General features: G+C 44.0%; 2 protein-coding genes across 3 annotated transcripts; both read left to right on the forward strand.

Annotated features, from left to right (window-relative positions):
• Window positions 1-968: 968 nt before the first annotated feature.
• Window positions 969-3,983, forward strand: LOC144716782 (Regulator of Vps4 activity in the MVB pathway protein). 2 transcript variants are annotated; one of them, XM_078592027.1, is made up of 6 exons: window positions 969-1,201; window positions 1,279-1,411; window positions 1,494-1,597; window positions 1,882-2,218; window positions 3,285-3,322; window positions 3,407-3,983. In XM_078592027.1, the coding sequence occupies exons 1-6, from the start codon at window positions 1,107-1,109 to the stop codon at window positions 3,816-3,818; spliced, it is 1,119 nt and encodes a 372-aa protein (XP_078448153.1). In that variant the 5' UTR covers window positions 969-1,106; the 3' UTR covers window positions 3,819-3,983. The 2 variants fall into 2 exon arrangements, with proteins under 2 accessions (XP_078448153.1, XP_078448154.1); XM_078592028.1 differs by having other exon boundaries at window positions 1,882-2,194.
• Window positions 3,984-7,497: 3,514 nt separating this feature from the next.
• Window positions 7,498-11,686, forward strand: RDR2 (RNA-dependent RNA polymerase 2). The gene is made up of 4 exons (XM_078592029.1): window positions 7,498-8,088; window positions 8,219-10,182; window positions 10,588-10,738; window positions 10,827-11,686. The coding sequence occupies exons 1-4, from the start codon at window positions 7,522-7,524 to the stop codon at window positions 11,577-11,579; spliced, it is 3,435 nt and encodes a 1,144-aa protein (XP_078448155.1). The 5' UTR covers window positions 7,498-7,521; the 3' UTR covers window positions 11,580-11,686.
• The last annotated feature ends 8,640 nt before the right edge of the window (window positions 11,687-20,326 follow it).

Genomic DNA, 20,326 nt, shown 5'->3' on the forward strand with positions numbered 1-20,326 from the left:
TTGAAAATATACTGATATAAGACAGATTATTGGGCAGGAGGAAGTGGGTCCCTAAAGGGCAACATCTCGGCCCTTAATAGCCTATCACCATCAATGCACTATCCTCCAAATAGTGTATCAATGACAAGTTATTTTTCTTTATTCTCCAAAAAATCATCATCCGCAATTTTGATTATTGAATGAATTCATATGTTACGCCAACTGATAAATCATCTCATCAATGATGCCTTTATGTGTTGAAGAAGATGTGGCCATTGATGCATGTCAGACCTGATTCAGCCTTAGACAGCTGTCAAAGGCTAAAAGAAATGTCATAAATTGTTTTTTTTTCTTGCCTGAAGCAAAATAGAGTTCCATTATAGTCTTCAAAACTTGATTATGTGGTTGCTTCAGTGTAAGTCAAAAGTAAATTTGGTTCTACAGAATAGAAAGAGGTCTGGGTGTCTATGAAGAAGTAATTTTTATGTTGTTTGTTATAAAAGAAAAGAAATGCATTCCAAAGGTCTTATCTTTTGTTGACAAATAAGGCCTACAAAAGCCAAGCATCATAATATCTGCATGTAATAAAGTTTCCTCCACATGTATCATCAATTCGTTTAAAGGAATAACCTAGAAATTGGCCACATATTGTCAGTTGGCCTCTTAAGTTGGTTAATTTATTTTGATGTGTTCCAAGTCAGTAATCAACTTTTTTATATGAAGTAAACTGAAAAGTCCTATTTTTCTCATGAAAACTTCCTGCTCAAGGTTCCTTGGTCGAAAAAAAAACGACCATTGCAATATACAACACATGGAACAGTATGGTCCGTCAGAATTCAACGGAATAAATATACTATTCTCTCTATTCTCAAAAAAAGGTTTAAACCAATCTTCATCCCTAAATGGGGAAGATTTCTATGTTCCATCTATAATTTCCCCAATCTTATCCAACTTGGGTCCCCAAGAAGAAAGATTGAAAAGGGGGTCAATGTCCGTAGACGCAAAAAGAAAGAGCCGTTGCCAATCTCCTGCGAGGTTACCGTTGCCGGACTCGAACAAAAAACCCCCTTTCTCTTCTATTCCTCGCCATCGCCAGCACCTTCGTCGTCTTCTTCGTCGCCATCGCCATGCCGTCCGAGGCCAAAGCCGCCGCGGCGTCTCTGCGGAAGTTCATGGCGGCGGGCTTGTCCCTCTGCCGAATCGGATTCAACTCCTCCAAATGGTGATACTCTCACGATCGCGCTTCTTCTCATCTTCTTTCCTCCGCTTCTGGTTTGATCTTGGACTTCGAATTTGCAGCAAGACGGAGGCGAAGCTGGCCATGGCGAGGATTAAGCTCCTGAGGAACAAGCGCGAGGTTCAGGTCAGGCAGATGCGGCGGGATGTCGCTGTTTTGCTGGAGAACCGCCAGGATGCGACCGCTCGGATTAGGGTACCTAATCCAGATCTTCTTTTCCGTTGAATCCTCGATTCGATTCATCATCGGATATGATTTTTTCCTCGATTAATTTCAGGTGGAGCATGCCATTAGGGAGCAGAACATCATGGCGGCGAATGAGATCATTGAGCTCTTCTGCGAGCTGATCGTGGCTCGCCTGCCGATTATCGCCAAGCAGAAGTCTGCAGTCCTTTCCTTTCCCTCCGTGTTTGCTGACGATGACGATGATCATCACTTTCATCGTCCGTGGCGTTGATTGACGAAAATTAGGATTTCGACATCATCATCTTCTTCTTCCTGTTGAGGACGAACCGATGATGATTTCGCCATTATCTTCGTTATCTTGGAGAGGAAGGAAAAAAATGAAGATTTCGCCTTCATCATCTTCATCCTGTTCAGTACGAAAAACGATGGTGATTTACTCATCTTCACTCTAATTCTCGATTAAAACATTCCTGATCCAGGAATTGCCCTCCGGACCTGAAAGAGGGAATTTCAAGCTTGATTTTCGCGGCTCCGCGGTGTTCGGACATTCCCGAGCTGGCCCGACTTCGCGACGCCTTCGAGAAGAAGTATGGCAAAGATTTCGTCGCGGCTGCAACAGATTTGCGCCCGGACTCGGGCGTGAACAGAACGCTGATCGAGAAGCTATCGGTGAAAACTCCGAGCGGGGAAGTGAAGCTCAAGATCATGAAGGATATCGCCAAGGAGTACCAAGTCGAATGGGATACCGCTGAGTCAGAGCTAGAGCTTCTTCAACCCCCTGAAAAACCTCTGGTTTGCTGCTCTCCATCTCTCTTTGTCAGTCTTCTCTTATTTTTTCCAAGTTCTTTATTTTTTATTTGTTTTTTAAGTTCTCTACCTCCATCTAATTAAGTTTCTCTATATCGCTGTCTTTCTTTGAAACTATCTCATTTTATTTTAATATTTTCGATGTTCTTTATTATTATTAATAAAGAACATCTCTATATCTTTCTTGGACACTTTTTAATTTTCTTTGTTGTTGTTGTTAATTTTCTCTATATCTTTATCTTTTTGGGAAACTATATCATTTTAAAATTTTCTTTGTTCTTGATAATTTCTCTATATCTCTATATTTTTGGAAAACTATAATTTTCTTTGGTGTTGTTAATTTTCCTTATTTCTATCTTTTGGGTTACAATATCATTTCATTTTCATTTTTAAATGTTTCTTATTCTTGTTAATTTTCTTTACATCTCTGTTTTTCTTGGAAACCATGTCATTTTGTTTTTATTTTTAATGTCCTTTTTTCTGGTTAATTTTCTTTACATCCCTATCCTTCTTGGGAACCATGTCATTTTTTTTATTTTTAATGTTCTTTATTGTTGTTAATTTTCTCTAAATAGTTATCTTGCTTGCCCACTATAGCATTTTGTTTTATTTTTCATGATTTTTCTTCCTTCTAGTTTCTCTTCACATCCATTTTTTAGAAACTATATCATTTTATTTTTTTATTTTTAAAATGTTCTTTATTCTTGTTAATGTTCTCTACATCTCTATTTTTCTTGGAAACCATGTCACTGTATTTTTATTTTTATTTTTAATGTTCTTTATTCTTGTTAATATTTCCTAAATCTTTATATTTCTCGCAAACTATATCATTTTTTTATTCTTAATGTTCTTTACTCTAACTAATTTTCTCTTCATCTCTATCTGTCTAAGAAACTATATTATCTTTTATTTTATTTATTAATGTTCTTAATTCTTGTTAAATTGCTTTATATATCTGAAATTATATCCTTTATTTTTACTCTTAACGATTTTCTCTCAATCTTTATCTACCTCTGAAACTAAATCAATTTTGTTTATTTATTTTGTCTATCTCTGGAACTATATTATGGTTCAGAAAGGACCAAATTCCTTTGTCAGTGCTGCTGATCTGAGGTACGATCTCTGTTTCTATCTCTATCTCCAACGCTCTCTCTCTCTCTCTTGTCTTCGTCTTCTTTCATCTGAGACTGGGTTCAGATCTTCTGGAGAGGGAAGAGGATTGCCCCAGTTCAGAGACTCGGCGGAAGCGGCGCAGGCGGCGAAGGAATTGGCGGAGCAGGCGACGGCAGCGGCGGAGGCGGCGGCCCAACTTGCGAGGCGAAGCTCGCAGCCGAGAGAGTACATGGCGCATCTCGACAACATATTGGCTTCAGAGAGAAGGTTTTCAGAGGAAGAAGACGACTACCCCTCCGCCTCGAACAGGCCCAAACTTCAGGAGAAGCGGCGCAGTGAAAAATCCAGCGATGTTTTGACTTCGGAAGAGGAAGAGGAAGAGGAAGAAGAAGAAGAAGAAGAAGAAGAGGAAAAAGAGTCGAGGCGAGGCTCGCGCGTGCCGGATTTCGATGAACTCGCGGCTCGATTCGATGCTCTCCGGCGGTCCAGCACTTGAGGCCATCGTCGCCCTTGTTCTTTCTCGATGCTTCTAGCACTTAGAGCAATAATCCTAGTTAAATATTACTGCCCCACACACATACCTGGGCATGTGTTTTTGGGAATTATTTTTGCTTTTATATGAAACTCAACACGTATCAATCAATCCAATTTTTTGAATAAATAGTTTCTTGTAATGGTATACTAGAGCTAAATTGTCATCACAAATTGCCTAAAGACATACTAATTCTATCTAGTCATTATATATACAAAATATACGCACTTGTTACTTAATTATGCACTTTTCACTCATTACAGAGATATATCTTCAAAAAAAAAGGAAAAGAACTTGTAAACTCAAGAAAAATCCAATTTAAAATTTATTAATTTATTATATACTATTTAGATAAATCGATAGAAGAAGAAGAGGAGGCAAAAGAGTCGAGGTGAGGCTCGCGCATGCCGGATTTCGATGAACTCGCTGCTCGATTCGACGCTCTCCAGCAGTCCAGCTCTTGAGGACATCGTCGCCCTTGTTCTTTCTTGTTGCTTGTAGCACTCAGAGCAATAATTCTGGGACATCTGACATGCCCAGTTAAATATTTCTGCCCCACACGTACATACCTGGGCATGTGTTTTTGGGAATTATTTTTGCTTTGATATGAAACTCAACACGTATCAATCAATCCAATTTGTTGAATAAATAGTGTTATCTTGTAAAGGAATACCAGACCTAAATTGCCATTCACTAATTGTCTAAATACATACTAATTCTATCTGGTCATTATTTATACCAAATATACACACTTGTTACTTAATTATACACTTTTCACTCATTACAGAAATATATCTTCAAAAAAAGAAAAAGAATTTATAAACTCAAGAAATCCAATTTAAAATCTATTAATTTAGTATATGCTATTAAGATAAATCGATAATTAGTTTACTTTGTATTATTGATCCCCGTCTCACCATCTGAGATGTACCTCCTCCCACATCCTTGACAAGTACTTAATGATCGGATCACTTGGAGTATAACTGGAACATTTTTTGGTGGGATCTACCCTTACTCCTTTTTTCTTGTGGGTAAACCCAGAAGGACAGAATTTGCTGTTTAGCAGCACATCAACATTGACAATTACTCATTGTCAAGCATTCTTCACTGCAGCAGACATTTTTTAGTAGTATTTGCCAAGAGAATCTACAAAGGCGTCCATGGTTGGCAAGATAATGTCACATCTTTTACAATGGTACTTGCCACCATGCATCATCTTGATTCCCATCTATGGGTCATTCCACTATGAAGCGCCATGTGCCCTTCTGAATTTGTCACCCTATGTGTAACATCTATACATGTCGTACCAAGTACGGGTCTCCACGTAAGTTTTCGCCTATGTCCTCAACGTTAATTGCTGGATGTTGGCTGGTACCTCTATAAAATGGTAAGAATGATTGCACTCCCTTTAGTCTTCTTGTATACACTTGGTTCATCTTTATTTCTAATGAAGACATAAGATATCATTGCCTTGTCAAGACTAAGATATATTCGTGTAGTCATAAGCACACTGGATATGTTTGTTGTCTTCTTGGGTTAGACATCTGAGAAGATGTTCTCACTATTCTATTCACATTAGGAGGAGATGGTGCTCAAGAAGAAGTGGGAAGAGAGTAGGTGGGCAAGGAGAGACTTGCATGGATGTTTCTCTCTTATGAACTTTCGGTCCTATTATACAGAACAAAGTTGTTAAAAATGCTGATATACTATAAGTATATCCTCCAAGGTTCAATAAAATTTTGAGACTGTCTAACCTCATGTACCACCTTAATTATTAATTCCATAAGCCAAATATCTCTTTATTGGCTAATCCAATAAACTAAACAATTAAAATTATCATATAGATAAACTAATAATACATCAAGTTAACCTAATTAAAATTTTGAGTTTTCAACACATGAGTTCCTAACTAACACCACACATTCTAGAAGATACAAGGATTTAATCAAAACTTTATAGAAGATTTATGTCCTCTGCTATCATGTAATTTATTATAATCCTTTATTTGTACGAGACTCTTCAATGACATAGGGTGTGCTTAATCATCAAACCCTAATCAGTCATTCTAATTAGTACTACTAGGTAGTAAGAATAACTACATAACACATTATAAATTATTTCCACTACCTTGGCTAGGTATTTAATTTTTTCTTCTTCTTCCTTGAGTTGATCTCCTCCTATACCTAGGTGGATGTTCTCATCGTTGTCATGAAATCACCTTTTGTGGGCTTCTTTCCATGTCTAAGCCAATAATTATTAGAATATTCTAATTAGAGACTGGTACGTCATAGTCAAAACACAACCACTCATCCACAGAGTGTTGTTCATGTCTTGGGGCTAAGGACAACTCACAAAAAATGTAAGCATCACTAGAAATTAACCTGCATATCCTTGGACTTTATTAAAAGCACCACACAAGAATGAGATGCATGCGGCTTGTTTTAATGACTCTAAAAGAGATGTGGACTAGCGATTGCTTATGGAATAGGAATATAGGAAGCTATTTTCTTTGAGCACCACATCTCTATAGATTAATTGCATCAATGTTGATCACAATAACCATGGTGCATATCTCTAAGACCTAGACACCACGTTAAGCTCAGATCTAGATATCAGCTTATGAACTGCAAAAGAGCAAATGTTGGAATAGTAGAGGCATCTGAAACGACAGAGGAAAGAGTAAAGTGGAATTTTCAATTTTATCAAAGGGAGATTTGTTTAGTAAAATGGGCGGTTTCCATGCAGTTAAATAGATATGCAGCAGTAGTAACTAAGCCATCTCAAAAATTTATGGGCATGGACCTAGATTATAACAAGGATTATCTAACTTTTACAAGGTGTCAAAGCTTTGTTTTAGTAGTTCCATTTTGCTAAAGGCATCATTTGTGGACACTGCACCCTTTGCTATGATATGCAACCTGTGATATGCTCATGACTCTTGGCTTCTTTCTCATATAAAACAAGAGTTCTTGCAGAATGCAGACTGCAACCCAACCCTCTTTGGTCATGCTCTGAAATTGCCACAAAACTCCCCTCTTCATCTTGGAGTTTATAAATAGGTAGGGATCTGCAAATGTCATCTGTCACGTCACACGTCACCGTGACGGACACGTGACGGATGACGTGACGGTGACGGAATGCATGGGGCGTGACGGTGACGGTGATGGTGACGGTGAGGGTGATGCGTGACATGAGGACAGGCCCGCCACGGATGACGGCCGTGACGGATAACATAAAAAAATAAATATTATAAATAATAACATAGTAAAATAAATAATATTATGCTTCGACTATGTTTATTAACTTAATAAAAATAAATATTATTATTTCCATCACCGGTGACGGTGACGTCGTCACCGTGACGATGACGTGACGGAACTAGGATGCATGGCTGCGTGACGGGTACCTGATGGATTTTTTTGAAAATACTCAGACGAAGATTTCGTCACGTCACCGTTCAAAACGGGTCGTCATCCGTCCCGTCCCGTCCCGTCCCGGACTGCAGTTCCCTATTTAAAATAGGAAGTGGGTCTCTCTCTCTCTCTCTCTCTCTCTCTCTCTCTCTCTCTCTCTCTCTCTCTCTCACACACACACACACACACACACACACACACACATCGGGATTTAAAAAGAGGGCGGGAAAAGAAGAGCAGCAGTCTGGTCGGCTATGGAGATGGCGATGGCGCAGGCGACGGTGTCGGTGTCGAGGATACCGAAGGTGGCCATCGCGGAGGAGCTCGTCGTCTTCTTCGACAGAGTTCTCTCCTCTTCCTCTTCCTCCGCGCTCTGCCCCGTCTTCGCCTGCGAGATCTTCTCCTGGCGCGCCGAGGACTGGGACTCCCGCGGCGAAGGCCGCGTCCAGTTCGAGACCTCCGCCGACGCGGACGAGGCGCTCCGCCTCCATTCCGCCGGCCGGCTCGGAGCCTTCCTCGGCTCCCATCTCGCCCTCTCCCGAGCGCACGACGACGTCGTCGCCAGGGCGGGGAATCCTTCGAATCGCCTCGTCGGCGTGGTTCTGAGCGCTGGATTTCTCGCCGGAGATCGGGAAATGGCGGTGCTCGAGAGCTGGGGAGGTGTTCGCGCGGAGCTGATGCCGGAGAGGGAGAAGCTGGAGCTGTTCGTGGTGGCCGAAGAGAGCAGCGGCAGCGGCGGAAGCTACAGGCTGGATATCATGTTTTCGGATATCATCGAGAGCCTCCTCTGCTCCGCGACGGAGCCCGCGATCCTTCTCAAGGTGGGTGGGTTTGGGGATCGATCACCATTTTAATTCCCTTTTTTTTTCATAATTTCTTCTTGAATCTTAAACTTTTTAATCAAAGAGTGTTGTTCATGGTTTCATCTTAAATTATTCGATTCATCTTCAGCTGCGATTCGCGCCGAGGATCTACGAGAAGGTGTCCGGCCCGCTCGTCCGGCCGAGATTCAAGGCTGGGCGTTACCACTTCTGCAAGGAGAATCTCCTGTATCGTTGGGTCCGGACGGTGGATTTCTCGTCGTCCCGTTCCTTTGGGCGATCCTCGTGCCTCTGCTTACAACTTCCGGGCGGATCGTGCAAACTGGAAGAAGCGATCAAGAATCTTCCCCTGTGTCGCGATCTCGGCGAGCTTTTTGGTATAACCCCAGGATCAACGACAGAGATTCTCGACCATTCGTCCGAGTTTCCTCCGATCATCAGCCGGCGGCCGGGCAACCTTCCCCCTCTGCCATACGAAATCTTCTTCCAGCTCAATCAGCTCCTCCACACGCAGAAGATCTCCGTCGCGCAAATCAACGCGGAGCTCTTCTCCCGATTGGGCGGCTTGGAGAAGAACATCGCCGGCGAGATCTTGACCGAGCTGCGGCGCACACAAAAGTCCACCTGCTTCGATCCTCTGAGATTCGTCGAAGAAGAGTGCAGAAAACGGAAGAATCGCCGTCGGAAGAGCAGCGATTCTTCGATCCCTGATGCGAAGATGAACTGCCATCGCGCCCTGGTGACGCCGTCTCGGGTTTATCTCCTCGGCCCGGAGCTCGAACTCTCCAACTACGTGATCAACCACTTCAAATCCCGAGCGGCGGACTTTCTCAGAGTTTCCTTCGCGGACGAAGACTGGAGCAAGCTCTCTTCGAACGCCATCTCCGCGTGGATCGAAGCCGGCCCTCTCTCAGAGCCCCGCCGGACGGGCATTCACCGGAGGATACTCTCCGTTCTGAGAGACGGGCTGGCCGTGGACGGGAAGAAGTTCGAGTTCTTGGCCTTCTCGGCGAGCCAGCTCCGCGGGAACTCTGCCTGGATGTTCGCCTCGGACGGGGAGCTCTCCGCGGACGAGATCCGACGGTGGATGGGAAGGTTCGAGCGGATCAGGAGCGTGTCCAAATGCGCGGCCAGGATGGGCCAGCTGTTCAGCGCCTCGATCCTGACCGTCCAAGTTCCTCGCGAGGAGACGGAGACGATCCCCGACGTCGAGTCCTGGTCGGACTACGTCGAGTACTGCTTCTCCGACGGGATCGGGAAGATCTCGCCCGCCTTGGCCGATCAGGTCGCGGAGAGGTGCGGTTTGAGCGCGACTCCGTCGGCCTTCCAGATAAGGTACGGCGGGTACAAGGGCGTGGTCGCCGTTGACAGGAGCTCCGAGAACAAGGAGGAGGAGAAGAGGAAGAAGAAGCTGTCTCTGCGGAAAAGCATGCTCAAGTTCGACTCCGATCGAGACGGGCTGAGCGTGACCAGGTGGAGCGAGAGCCTGCCTTGTTTCCTCAACAGGGAGATCATCGTCCTGCTCTCGACGCTGGGGGTGAGCGACGAGGCCTTCGAGGCGTTGCAGCGGCGCGGCCTGTCGGAGTTGGACGAGATGCTTGAGCGGAGAGAGACTGCCATGAAGCTCCTCGAGGGCGCGAGCAGCGCTCACGTCGGGACGGCCCGGCAGATGCTCAGCCACGGCTACGAGCCACGCTCGGAGGCCTTCCTGTGGGCGGTTCTCCGGGCTCGCCGCGACGTGCGGATCTCGGAGATGGAGAGCAAGAGCAGGATCTTCGTGCCGCGGGGGCGGGTTCTCCTCGGCTGCCTGGACGAAGCTCGGGTTCTCGACTACGGCCAGGTCTTCGCGAGGGTGACCATGTCCAGGTCGGAGCTCCAAGAAGAAGTAGAAGAAGAAGATGCCCAAGGAAAGGAAGGGCGCAGCTGTTTGAGGAAGATGGACGAGATGACGGGCGTGGTGGTGGGGAAGGTGATCGTGACGAAGAACCCATGCCTTCACCCGGGGGATATCAGGATTCTGGACGCCGTTCGTCACCCTGTTCTCGAGCAGGCCGGCCTGGTCGACGTCGTCGTCTTCCCCCAGCGAGGAAAGAGGTGAGCAAGTTTAGACATGGTCGTCCTGTTATAGACATGGTCGTTCTGTTATAGACATGGTCGTTATGTTCTTTTGGTGCGAATTTGTGCGAATTGTTCGTTCTGTTTGGTTTTCCGAACAGAACAAAAACGAATTCGAACAGAACATCGCACAGACCCGTGTTCTGTTCTTTTGTTCGCTTTGTGCAAATTTTAATCTAATTTTGTGCGTTTGTGCAAATTTGTGCAAATGTGCGAATTTTGTTCGTTTTTGAAAAAGAACAGAACAAAGAACAAGGCCCTGTGCGGTTCTTTTGTGCGAAATTTGTGTTCGTTTCAAACGAACAGAGCAGAACGACCATCTCTAGTTTTCGATTATGTTTCTGTCGTTGACGTTGACGAGAGGTGAATTTTTTCGTTTGGCAGGCCTCACCCCAACGAGTGCTCTGGCGGGGACCTGGATGGAGACCTCTACTTTGTGTGCTGGGACAAGACTCTCGTCCCCCCTGCCGCCGACGAGCCCACGGACTACTTTCCTCGCAGGCCGCGCATCACGGATCATGACGTCACAATAGAGGTACGATGTCACACAGTAACTCTCCTGACAATGATATGGTATGATGTGATGTGATGTTGATGTGATCTCTCTCCTCCATTGGCGGCAGGAAATCCAGAGGTTCTTCGTGGAATACATGGCGGACGACACGCTGGGGGCCATTTCCACGGCGCACCTCGTACACTCAGACCTAGACCCGTGCAAGGCTCGGAGCGATGCCTGCTGCCGGCTCGCCAGGCTACACTCCGTGGCCGTCGACTTCGCCAAGTCCGGCTCGCCGGCCGAGATGCCACGTGCTCTCAAGCCCCGTGGATTTCCCGACTTCATGGCCAGGCCTAACAAGCCCGTCTACGCCTCCCCCGGCGTCCTGGGCAAGCTCCACTGCGCCGTCCGAGGCCTCCTCGCCGATCCAGCCCAGCGTGGCCCGGCCGCGGCCTACGACCCGGACCTGGAGGTGCAGGGGTTTGAGTGCTTCCTGGGCACGGCCAAGCGCCACCGGGCCCTGTATGCGGTGCGGATGAGGGAGATCATGAAGCGGTTCGGGGTGGAAAGCGAGGCAGAGGCAGTGGCAGGCGAGCCGGGCGGGGGTCAAAGGCGGGGGTGGTGGGGGGGCGGCGTGGAAGGCGGGGCGGCGGCGATGGTGGCGGCGGCGGCGGGGTTGCGGGAGGAGGCGCGGGGGTGGCTGCGTGACTGGTGCGCGGAGGGGGAGCAGGCCAGGCTGGCGTCGGCCTGGTATCACGTCACGTATCACACGGACCACTACGTGAGAGGCTCCACCTTTCTCAGCTTCCCCTGGGCCGCCGCCGACGTCTTGCTCCATGTCAAGTCCCTCAGGCGCCACCAGCGCAACCTTGACCTTTAATTAAAATATAAAAATTATATATATATACGTCCCTCCTTGATGATCATGTGCAAAACAGTATTGGCGTACTGGATGTTTGTTTTTGATGCATGCTGAGCTCATAATTTTTGGCCTACTTAGTAAACATATATTATGATCGTTTACTCTTGGTAGCTACCTGATGGATGTTATGCCAAGTTATTTGTCAAATGCTTCGGCTTAGTCAGCCACAATTCTGGAGCCTGCAGTCCAACTTATCGCTAGAGTTGTGCAAATCTCGCCGTGTGAGTTTTAGTGTGGCGGATTGGTGGAGCTTCAGAATCAGCATCATTTTGTTCTTCATGATTTTTTTATTTTGCTTCCTGTCTTTATTCTTTCAACACTTGTTCTTCGTCCTGTTCAACTGTTTCCTCCTAATCTCATTCTCCATGAAGATGGATGGATGGATAATATGTAGATCAATAATTTCATTTAGTGGTCATATATTCATTGTGGATCTTGTTTTTTTTTCAATCTTTTTTTTAATTTTTCAAAATTTTTGTTTAATCTCTTCCCCTTCTCTCCCTCTTCTCTTTTCCTTTTCTCATGCTCTTCTCTTTGTATTATCTTCTTATCCTCCGATTTTGGACTGGCATTTGGCATTGAATATTTACTTCCTTTATTTATCTTTCGTCTTTTTTTTTTGAAAGAATTATTTATCTTTCTTCTATATTTCTTAATATCCCCAGTTATCCATTTTGCTTCTTCCCTTCTCTCCTTCTCCTTTCTTTTTCTCTTGTTCTTCTCTTCCTTTTTCTTCTTCTCCTTCTATTTGATACTTTGATTCAGCTTTTAACATTTTCTTCCTTTCCACATCATTTTCATTTATCTCATAATTTATTGAAGTCATAAATTTGACTCTTCCACCATCAGCATCTTTTCCTTCTGTCTTCTCTTGTTCTTCTCTTCTCATTTTCTTATTCTCCTGCTTCAGACTATGATTCGGCATTTCATTTTTTTATTCCTTTCTTCATCTTTTTTTATTAAACGTATAATTTTTTGAGTTCTTCTTTTGCCTCTTCTTCTTCTCCCCCTCTTCATTTCTTATTTTCTTATCTTATTTTTTTTTCTTCCAACTTTAGACTGGGATTTGGCATTTGATATTTTCATATTTTCTTCGTCCTTTTTATTTATTTCTTAACATATTTAGTTCTTCATTTGTCTATGCCTTATCTTTGTCTTCTCTTTTTGTATTTTCATGTTATTCTCTTTTAATTTTCTCCTCCTATTAAAGACTTGGATTCAGCATTTCATATTTTATTCGTTTCTTCAGCACTTCATTTCATCTATACTCTTTTATCTGTCTAAACTTTTCCTCTTCTATCCATCTTTTCTTATTCTTTCCCTGTTATTTTTGTTAGTGATTCTGCTTCTTATTTTTGTTAGTGATTTTGTACCTCTTCAACTTATTTATTTGTTATCTTAACCCTTCTCTCCCTTTTCTCTTTTATTTTTCTCGTCCTTTTCTTATACAATTTTGCATGATTTTTGTTCCTTTTTCTCTTGTCCTTTTCTTTTCTCTTGTCATTTTCCTTTCTTTTTCTATTTTTTATGTCTTCATTTCTTCAGTTCATTGTCTCTATTTTCTTCGTTTCCAATTATACATGTTTTTCTTTTCCTTTTTTTAAAAAAATTCTTCATCTTTTTTCATTCCTTCATTGTTTTAGTTCTTCAGTTCTTCTCGTCCCCTTCTCCACCTATTATGTTCATTTTCTCTTCCTTTCCTTCTTGTTTTTTTCCTGCTTTTTTATTGTTTTATTCAACTTTTATGTTATTTCTCATGCCACATTTAAAAAGAAAATTATTTTTTGGAAAAGCAGTGGATACCATTTTTCTTTGAAAAGAAAAACAGAAAAATAAGTATTATACTGACTGCATATTATAAAAGACAAAATAATAATTGTTGTGCTCCATATGTATGTATGATTGTCCCTGGACTACAATAACAAAGTACTACATACTACTCTATTATATCGCTTGGTAAGAGATATCAATCCCAATTATCTAGGGCTATTGAGGCAAAAGCGTGACCACGATGTAAAGAGATAAAAAAAATAAGATCAAAAAATTGTGGACCTTGGAGAATAAAATTGACTTGTTGGAAGTGATTGTGTATTGAATTGGCACAATGTGTAAATTATGTGAGCGTGTGCTCCACATACACCAATGGCAAGGCCCTTCACACCAGGGACAACAAATTTGTTGTTGATGTTAACCGAGTATCACTCATACTTTAATACCATTGACTTGTTGCGGGTGATTTCCATTGCATTGACACACCGGAAAATATGTGAATGGGTGATCAACATACACTAATGGAACAGCCCACTCACACTAGGGACAGCATGACTGAGAGCATCCTTCAAATTTTGGAAGAATTTAAGTTTGTGTCAAAGGTACATGTCATGTGTGACTTCATTATGGATCATATGTTTTTTAAAATTTCAATCATAATTATTATGCAGGAGAGCTCTGATAAGTCTAAATTTAGGGGTTTTATGTCGCTGTTTTGATTAAGAATTAACCAACAATTTTTATGAAAATTTTCCATTGATCTTTCTTTAGGAAAGTTGTACCACCCTCCTCTCATTTCCCATAACAGTGTCCAAGAGAAAGCATTCACAAGACTTTTAGAACTGTGTGTTGTGAGGGATATTCATTCATAGGAATAGGGCTGAGAAATGAGTTGATTGAGTTGAAGTTGCGGAGAAAGTGCATGACATTAAATCAAAATGGAAATAATTTTAGAAGATAGAGGGCAAGGGGTCAATCCACAGAGAGGCAGAAATTTAATTTTACAATTTTTCTCAAGCTTGGAATGAAGTAAGTGAGTTTAAAAGTGAGATATATAATTTCTAAGATTTTTATGGATATTTAGTCAATTTATATAAATTCCTATGATCTAAATTGAATCTCAAATACAAAGAAAAACACTAAAAAGATTTTATAATAATTTTCATAATTTTAATTAGCACTAGAAAGAGGAATTAGATTTTTTTTAATTTTATTGAATTTAATTAACACAAAAAACAGAAATATAAAAAACGAGAGTTAAATATTTTTTTGAATTTTTGTAGATGTTAAAGATACTGAATATTGATTTTATTAATTTTAGGGATTTTATGATTTTTTTTGGAATTTTTAAATATATAAAACAAGAAAATTACCCTTTTCGGCTATTGTCGGCAGTAGGGGTGGTGGAGCGATGGCGGAGTGGCGGCGGTGGCAGCAGACTGGATGAGGTGGCGGTCCTTGTGTGGCCCGTATAGGGCTGGCCTTAGTGGGTCAGCCCATTTAGGTTCAGCCCAATTTGGGTAAGTCAAGACTTAGTCTTGTCGAACATCGTCATGGACGTCATCTGGTTGGTACTGAGGCGATGCTCGAATACCAAGATGATGTTGGATGTCATCAATGGCGTATTCTGACAGGTAAAATCCATATTGGAAATGAAACAACGTGATGCGATGAACCCTAGGCGGATGTACGTGCAGGCCTTGCCTTGTGGGGCTCGTCGAGCTCCAAGCTCGGGGGTGGGCGATTGGTGATGGTGACGGTGACCGTCTGACCTAATGGAAATATTTGTGGCCGGCAAGCCAATCACACATTCTACATCTTGTTCAATGTTCATAAGTAGAACATATTCATTATAGTGGATATGCGATGCTTATAATCAAGTCCATGGATACATGATCAGACTTAATGAATTATGATGAGTCTTTAAGAATGTGTTCTAAACATTCCTTTTCGAAGGATACGCGAGAAGGACATCGAAGTATTTGGGGAGAATAACACTATCTAGCCTCACTCATATGATGAGTATGGTCAGTCCCATAGCCATTAGTGTGGAGACACTACGGATAGATAGTGGGTGCTCTTTAGTGGAAAGAGTTCACTAAATTGATCCGTACGAATCCCTGAATGGTACTATACCAAACTGTTAATCAGGTTAATTCACATTATAGTTGTGTAAGTGGTCCTTAGACATGAGACACAAAGACATCTTGTGGACGGACGGTTGTATTTTGACTATGGCCAACGAGTCTTTAATCATAGGATTCTAAACGGTCTTAGTTCCAATACATCAAGAAGTTCACGGGGACGATTGAGTGGTCAAGATGGGATTCTCCACCCTTGGTGACAACTCAAGGAAGACTATGCGATGAAGTCCATGGCTAAGGCAATGAAATATCGGAGAAGAGTTCTCTAACGATTTCCGAATGCATCAATACTAACTCGGATGACAGATTAGGGTTTGACAGTTGACTATACCCTAAGTCATCTAAGGAGCTTTAAGTGGATGAGGGATTATATGTATACGGTAACCGATGACGAACAGATTCCATGAGTGAGTCGATATACACTCCTTTGTATCTTCTAGAGCACAAGGTGTAGCTTGACACCCCACATGTTGGACGCTCGACCTATCGATTGGGTTAAATTGATCCGACATTAATAATCTATATGTTGATATAGTTAATTAATTTGTAAGGCCAATAAAGTTTATTGGGCCGCTGGAGTCGTTAACTTGATAGATACATGGGCCTAGAGGGTCACATGCAAATGGCCTTTTGGACATCAGAAGATATACTAGTTTTGGAGGTTTTTATGAAAAATACCCACTTAATATAAATATGGGAAGGCCTTGAAAGAAATTCACCTAGGCTAGAATTGTTCAGGGCCCTTCCCCTTCTTCTCCCCCGATGGTGCACACCATCTTGACCTGTCGAAGACGTCATCCGCGCCACACACCATCGTTTTGATTTCTTGTCTTCTTTGTTAGTTACGTCTCGTGTTTTTCGCGCTCGTCGAGTTGCTTTCGTCGCATCGCGACGCGTCCGTCGTTTGTCCGTGTGTCTTCGTCGTCATGTGGGAGGGGGTCCGTAGTCATTTCGGACTCCCCTCCCTTGTTTCCCCTTCTCCTTTTTATGTTTTGTTTTTTCCCCTTTATGTTTTTAATGGGGGCCCATTATATAAGGGCCCCCCTTACTGAACCAACACCCCCTCCCTTTTTGTTGACCTGCTTAAGCCCATTTGACTTCCTTTTATAGAGGCACCGTAAGGAAATCAGACCAGGTAATTGTTTTTTGTGAAGGAATCGTTTCCCATTTACTTGGTCTCACCCCTCCTGTATTAGGAAGACAAGAGGGTACAGAAGGGAAGAGGAGGGTGGAAGGAAAAAGAGTTGGGGAAGAAGGACCAATGGAAAGCTTGCCTCACCGTTGGACATTTCTCAAGGCCCCTTTTCCACCCACCCAATCTTCTCCCCAACGATCTCAGCTACGCGATCGGTCTTCCACCACTCGCGTGAGAGAGGATCATTGTCCCAATCTGTGCCGCAGCATTCACTACCGAGGTTCGTTGAATCACCGCTGCCTCTACAGATTGGGCTGATGAGCGGACAAATTGCTGGTCGGTAGAACCATGCTGAAATTGGGTGTTCGTAGGCGGAGGGAAACTCCCCGCTCCTTTTGGCAGCAGAGGTCAGTCTCCGGCCCCCAACATCGTGCGATGTGGACCAGGACACGATCGTTGAGAATTGATGACGCAGAAAGAGCTGGCTCTCTAGCAGAGAGCTAATTCTCACTAGAACCGTTGAAGATTTCAGTGAACCTACTATCCATAGTCTTGGCTGCCGCCTAGTCGCTGATGACGCCCAAGGTCGAATTTGATCAAACCTCCATAAGGCAGAGGTCTCGCCAGGTACATTGGCTCCGGACAGGCTGCCCTGGACAGAATTGTCAAATTGAGTCAATCGCTCAGCACCGATTGGGCTGGAGGCAAACCTGTGACACCGGCCTAACTGATACCGGCCCACCGACGGCGGCCGTGGCTGCTCCGCCAAAATTGATCGGCCTCCGACAGTTTATTACCGGTCAAGCCGACGTCGGTAAGTTGATGCCTATCAATGAATGCCAATCAACCATATGCGAGCACCCAGAACGTGACCTAGCCTCCACTGATTTGCTGAGCCGTACGTGTTGCCGCTGACGGTCATCTGATAAGTCCAAATTTAAGGAGTTTTATGTCGTTGTTTTGATTCAGACTTAGCCAACAATATTTATGAAAATTTCCACTTAAATACTCTATAATTAATATAGGGCAAGTAAGGGGTCGATCCACGGAGAGGCAGAAATTTAATTTCAGAATTCTTTCTCACGCTTGGGATGAAGAAAATGATTTTAAACGTGAAAAATACTATATTTTATTTAGATTAAGAGACGTTTCTAGATTTGTTGGTAATTTTCAGAATTCCCTATGTTTTTAATTAAGCCAAAGTACAAGGAGAAACACAAAATTCAAATTTCTAAACTAATTTTTCTATTTTATCTTAGCAAATTAATCAGAAATAAATATTTTTAGAATTTTCTGGGATTAATTCACATAAAAAACACAACTATTAGCATTAAAATGAGAAATAGAGATTTTTTTTGAAATGTTTTAGGTGTTAAAATGACTTTGAATAGCTTATATTAATTTTCTAGATTTTTTTCAAATTTTTTCGGATTTTTTTAACGTAGAAAACAATTTTTCCGATTTTGTAATTAATTTTAAATATGAAAAATGTGAAATTTACCTACTCCGGCGATCGCCGGAGCGGTGGCGGCGGCGGCGGAGCGGCAGAATGGGCCGGCGGGCCTGGATTGGCCCGTAGAGGGCTGGCCTCCTTAGTCGGTCAGCCCACTAGGGTTAGCCCAATTTGGCTAAGTCAAGACTTAGCCAAATTGGGCTTAAGCTTATTGGGCTTAACCCAATGGCCAGGACTTAGCCGAATTTGGCTAAGTCCTGCACAGGACAACCCAGTGCCCTGCGGTCTTGTGCGCTGGCTGCGCGCGGACCGGCGGGCAGAGGGCGGTCTCTGCCGCACAGGCACTGCACGGCGCCGCACGACACCGCACGATGGCGGCTAGAGGACAAAAAATAAGTGCTTTGAGAGGATAAGAAATGATATTTCAATGCAATTTTTTTTGGGATTCCAAGTAGGGAATGCAGGAGGATCTAGAGAGATAAAGGGAGAAATTTTATAGTGAGAGAAAAATGTTTCTAGAGAGATAAAAGGTCGAAATAAGAGGATAGAGAGAGAAAATGAAGAGATAGAGAGAGAAAATGAAGAGATAGTGTAGAGAGAGTTTGAGAGGGAATTTGAAGGTGTAGATGAAGGAGATTTTTTTTGAAATTTTGTGGTGATGAACTGTGGATATGGATGGACGTCTAGAGAGAGAAATAAAAGATTCTAGAGAGAGAAAGGGCCGAAAGGAGGAGATAGAGAGAGAAAATTAAGAGAGAGTGTAGAAGGAGTTTGAGATAGAATTTGGATGAGCAAATGAAGAAGATTTTTTATGAAATTTTTAGGGGAGTAACTATGGATATAGATGAGGGTCTAGTGATATAAAAAACCTATTTTAGAGAGATAAAGTGGAGAAAATTAGTGTTTAGAGTGAGAAAGTGATGGATTTTAAGGGTAAATGGATGGGAAATGATGGAGAGGGTAGAAATCTAAGATCCTAAAGCCTCAATGCAAGTTTACTGAGCCCTCAATGCTTCCTCTCAAGTATGGATCCTTATATTTCGCCAGATCAAGCATTTTTCAATGCAAACAAGAGACGAGATTAAGAGAAAACTTCAATAAACTTACATTAAGCAGGTTGAACAACCTGGATTCTGAAAAATGCCTTGTCCTGCTGGCCAGCCACTTGCTAGAGCACGTCCAGAATGAGGGAAAATGAGGGAGAAAAAGTCTATTTATACATTGTGAGAATTACTAAAATACCCCTTTGGGCATTATCTATTCTCTTTTCTTGCCATTTTGCCTCTTTTTCTCCATGGGTTGAGAGCTTTGCCTTGTAATTTCCAGTTTTTTTCTTTTGTAATGTGTTTTCAGGCCCAATATGATGCCGGACGTCGTCTCAACGGCGTCCGACCGTCACCGAAGGAAGGAACTCGGTGTCGTATCGCTAACTGATCGGCTTACGTCCACGACGTCAACCGATGGATATGCGGAGAACAGAAATATATGTCTGACGATGACGAAGATGATGATTCTACAACGGTACGTGCAATGCGCCAACAAGCTACGAGAGCCAACCCGGAGCGGGGACGGGGTCGCCAAGCTGGGTCGGTTCAGCCTTCCAAGTCGTCCGAGGTGGGTCGAGGCGCGACGCCGTCGAATGGGGCAACTCCACTGGAATGCTCACACGCGCGTCGGGCGTCCGACTTCACCGGACAGGTAAGACGCCGTCTTTGTTTGTCGTTCTCTCAATCTGTCCCACTCACCTATCTAACCCGAGCGCGGTGGAGGCAATACGAAAGAATACTGACGGAAATAAATGACGAAAGAGGCTAGGGGAAGCAGAGTACCTTCGCCGCTGGGCGACGGGATTTTCGCACCAACTGGTTCGGAAGAGGGAGTTGTCGACGGTGGTGGGCGCGCGCGGGCGGGCGGCGCGATCAGCGGCGGCGGCGCAGTGGCGGGCGCGCAGACGCGGCAGGCGCGCGGCGGCGGTGGCGCGCGGCGGCGGGCGCGCGGCGATGGCGCGCGGCGCGGCGTGGCGCGCGGTGGCGGCGCGGCGCGGCGGCGGCGACGGGCGACGGGCGCGCGCGGTGGGCGACGGCGACGGCGCGGCGATGGCGCGCGGCGGCACGCGAGGCCGCACGCGACCGGGCGCGGTCAGTGCGCGGCGGCGCGCGCGGTGAGCGGCGCGCGCAGCGGGCGCGCGACGGCGACGATGCGG

Source organism: Wolffia australiana, chromosome 2 (genome assembly GCF_029677425.1).
Source record: "Wolffia australiana isolate 7733 chromosome 2, ASM2967742v1".
In the NCBI taxonomy this organism is placed as follows: domain Eukaryota; kingdom Viridiplantae; phylum Streptophyta; class Magnoliopsida; order Alismatales; family Araceae; genus Wolffia; species Wolffia australiana.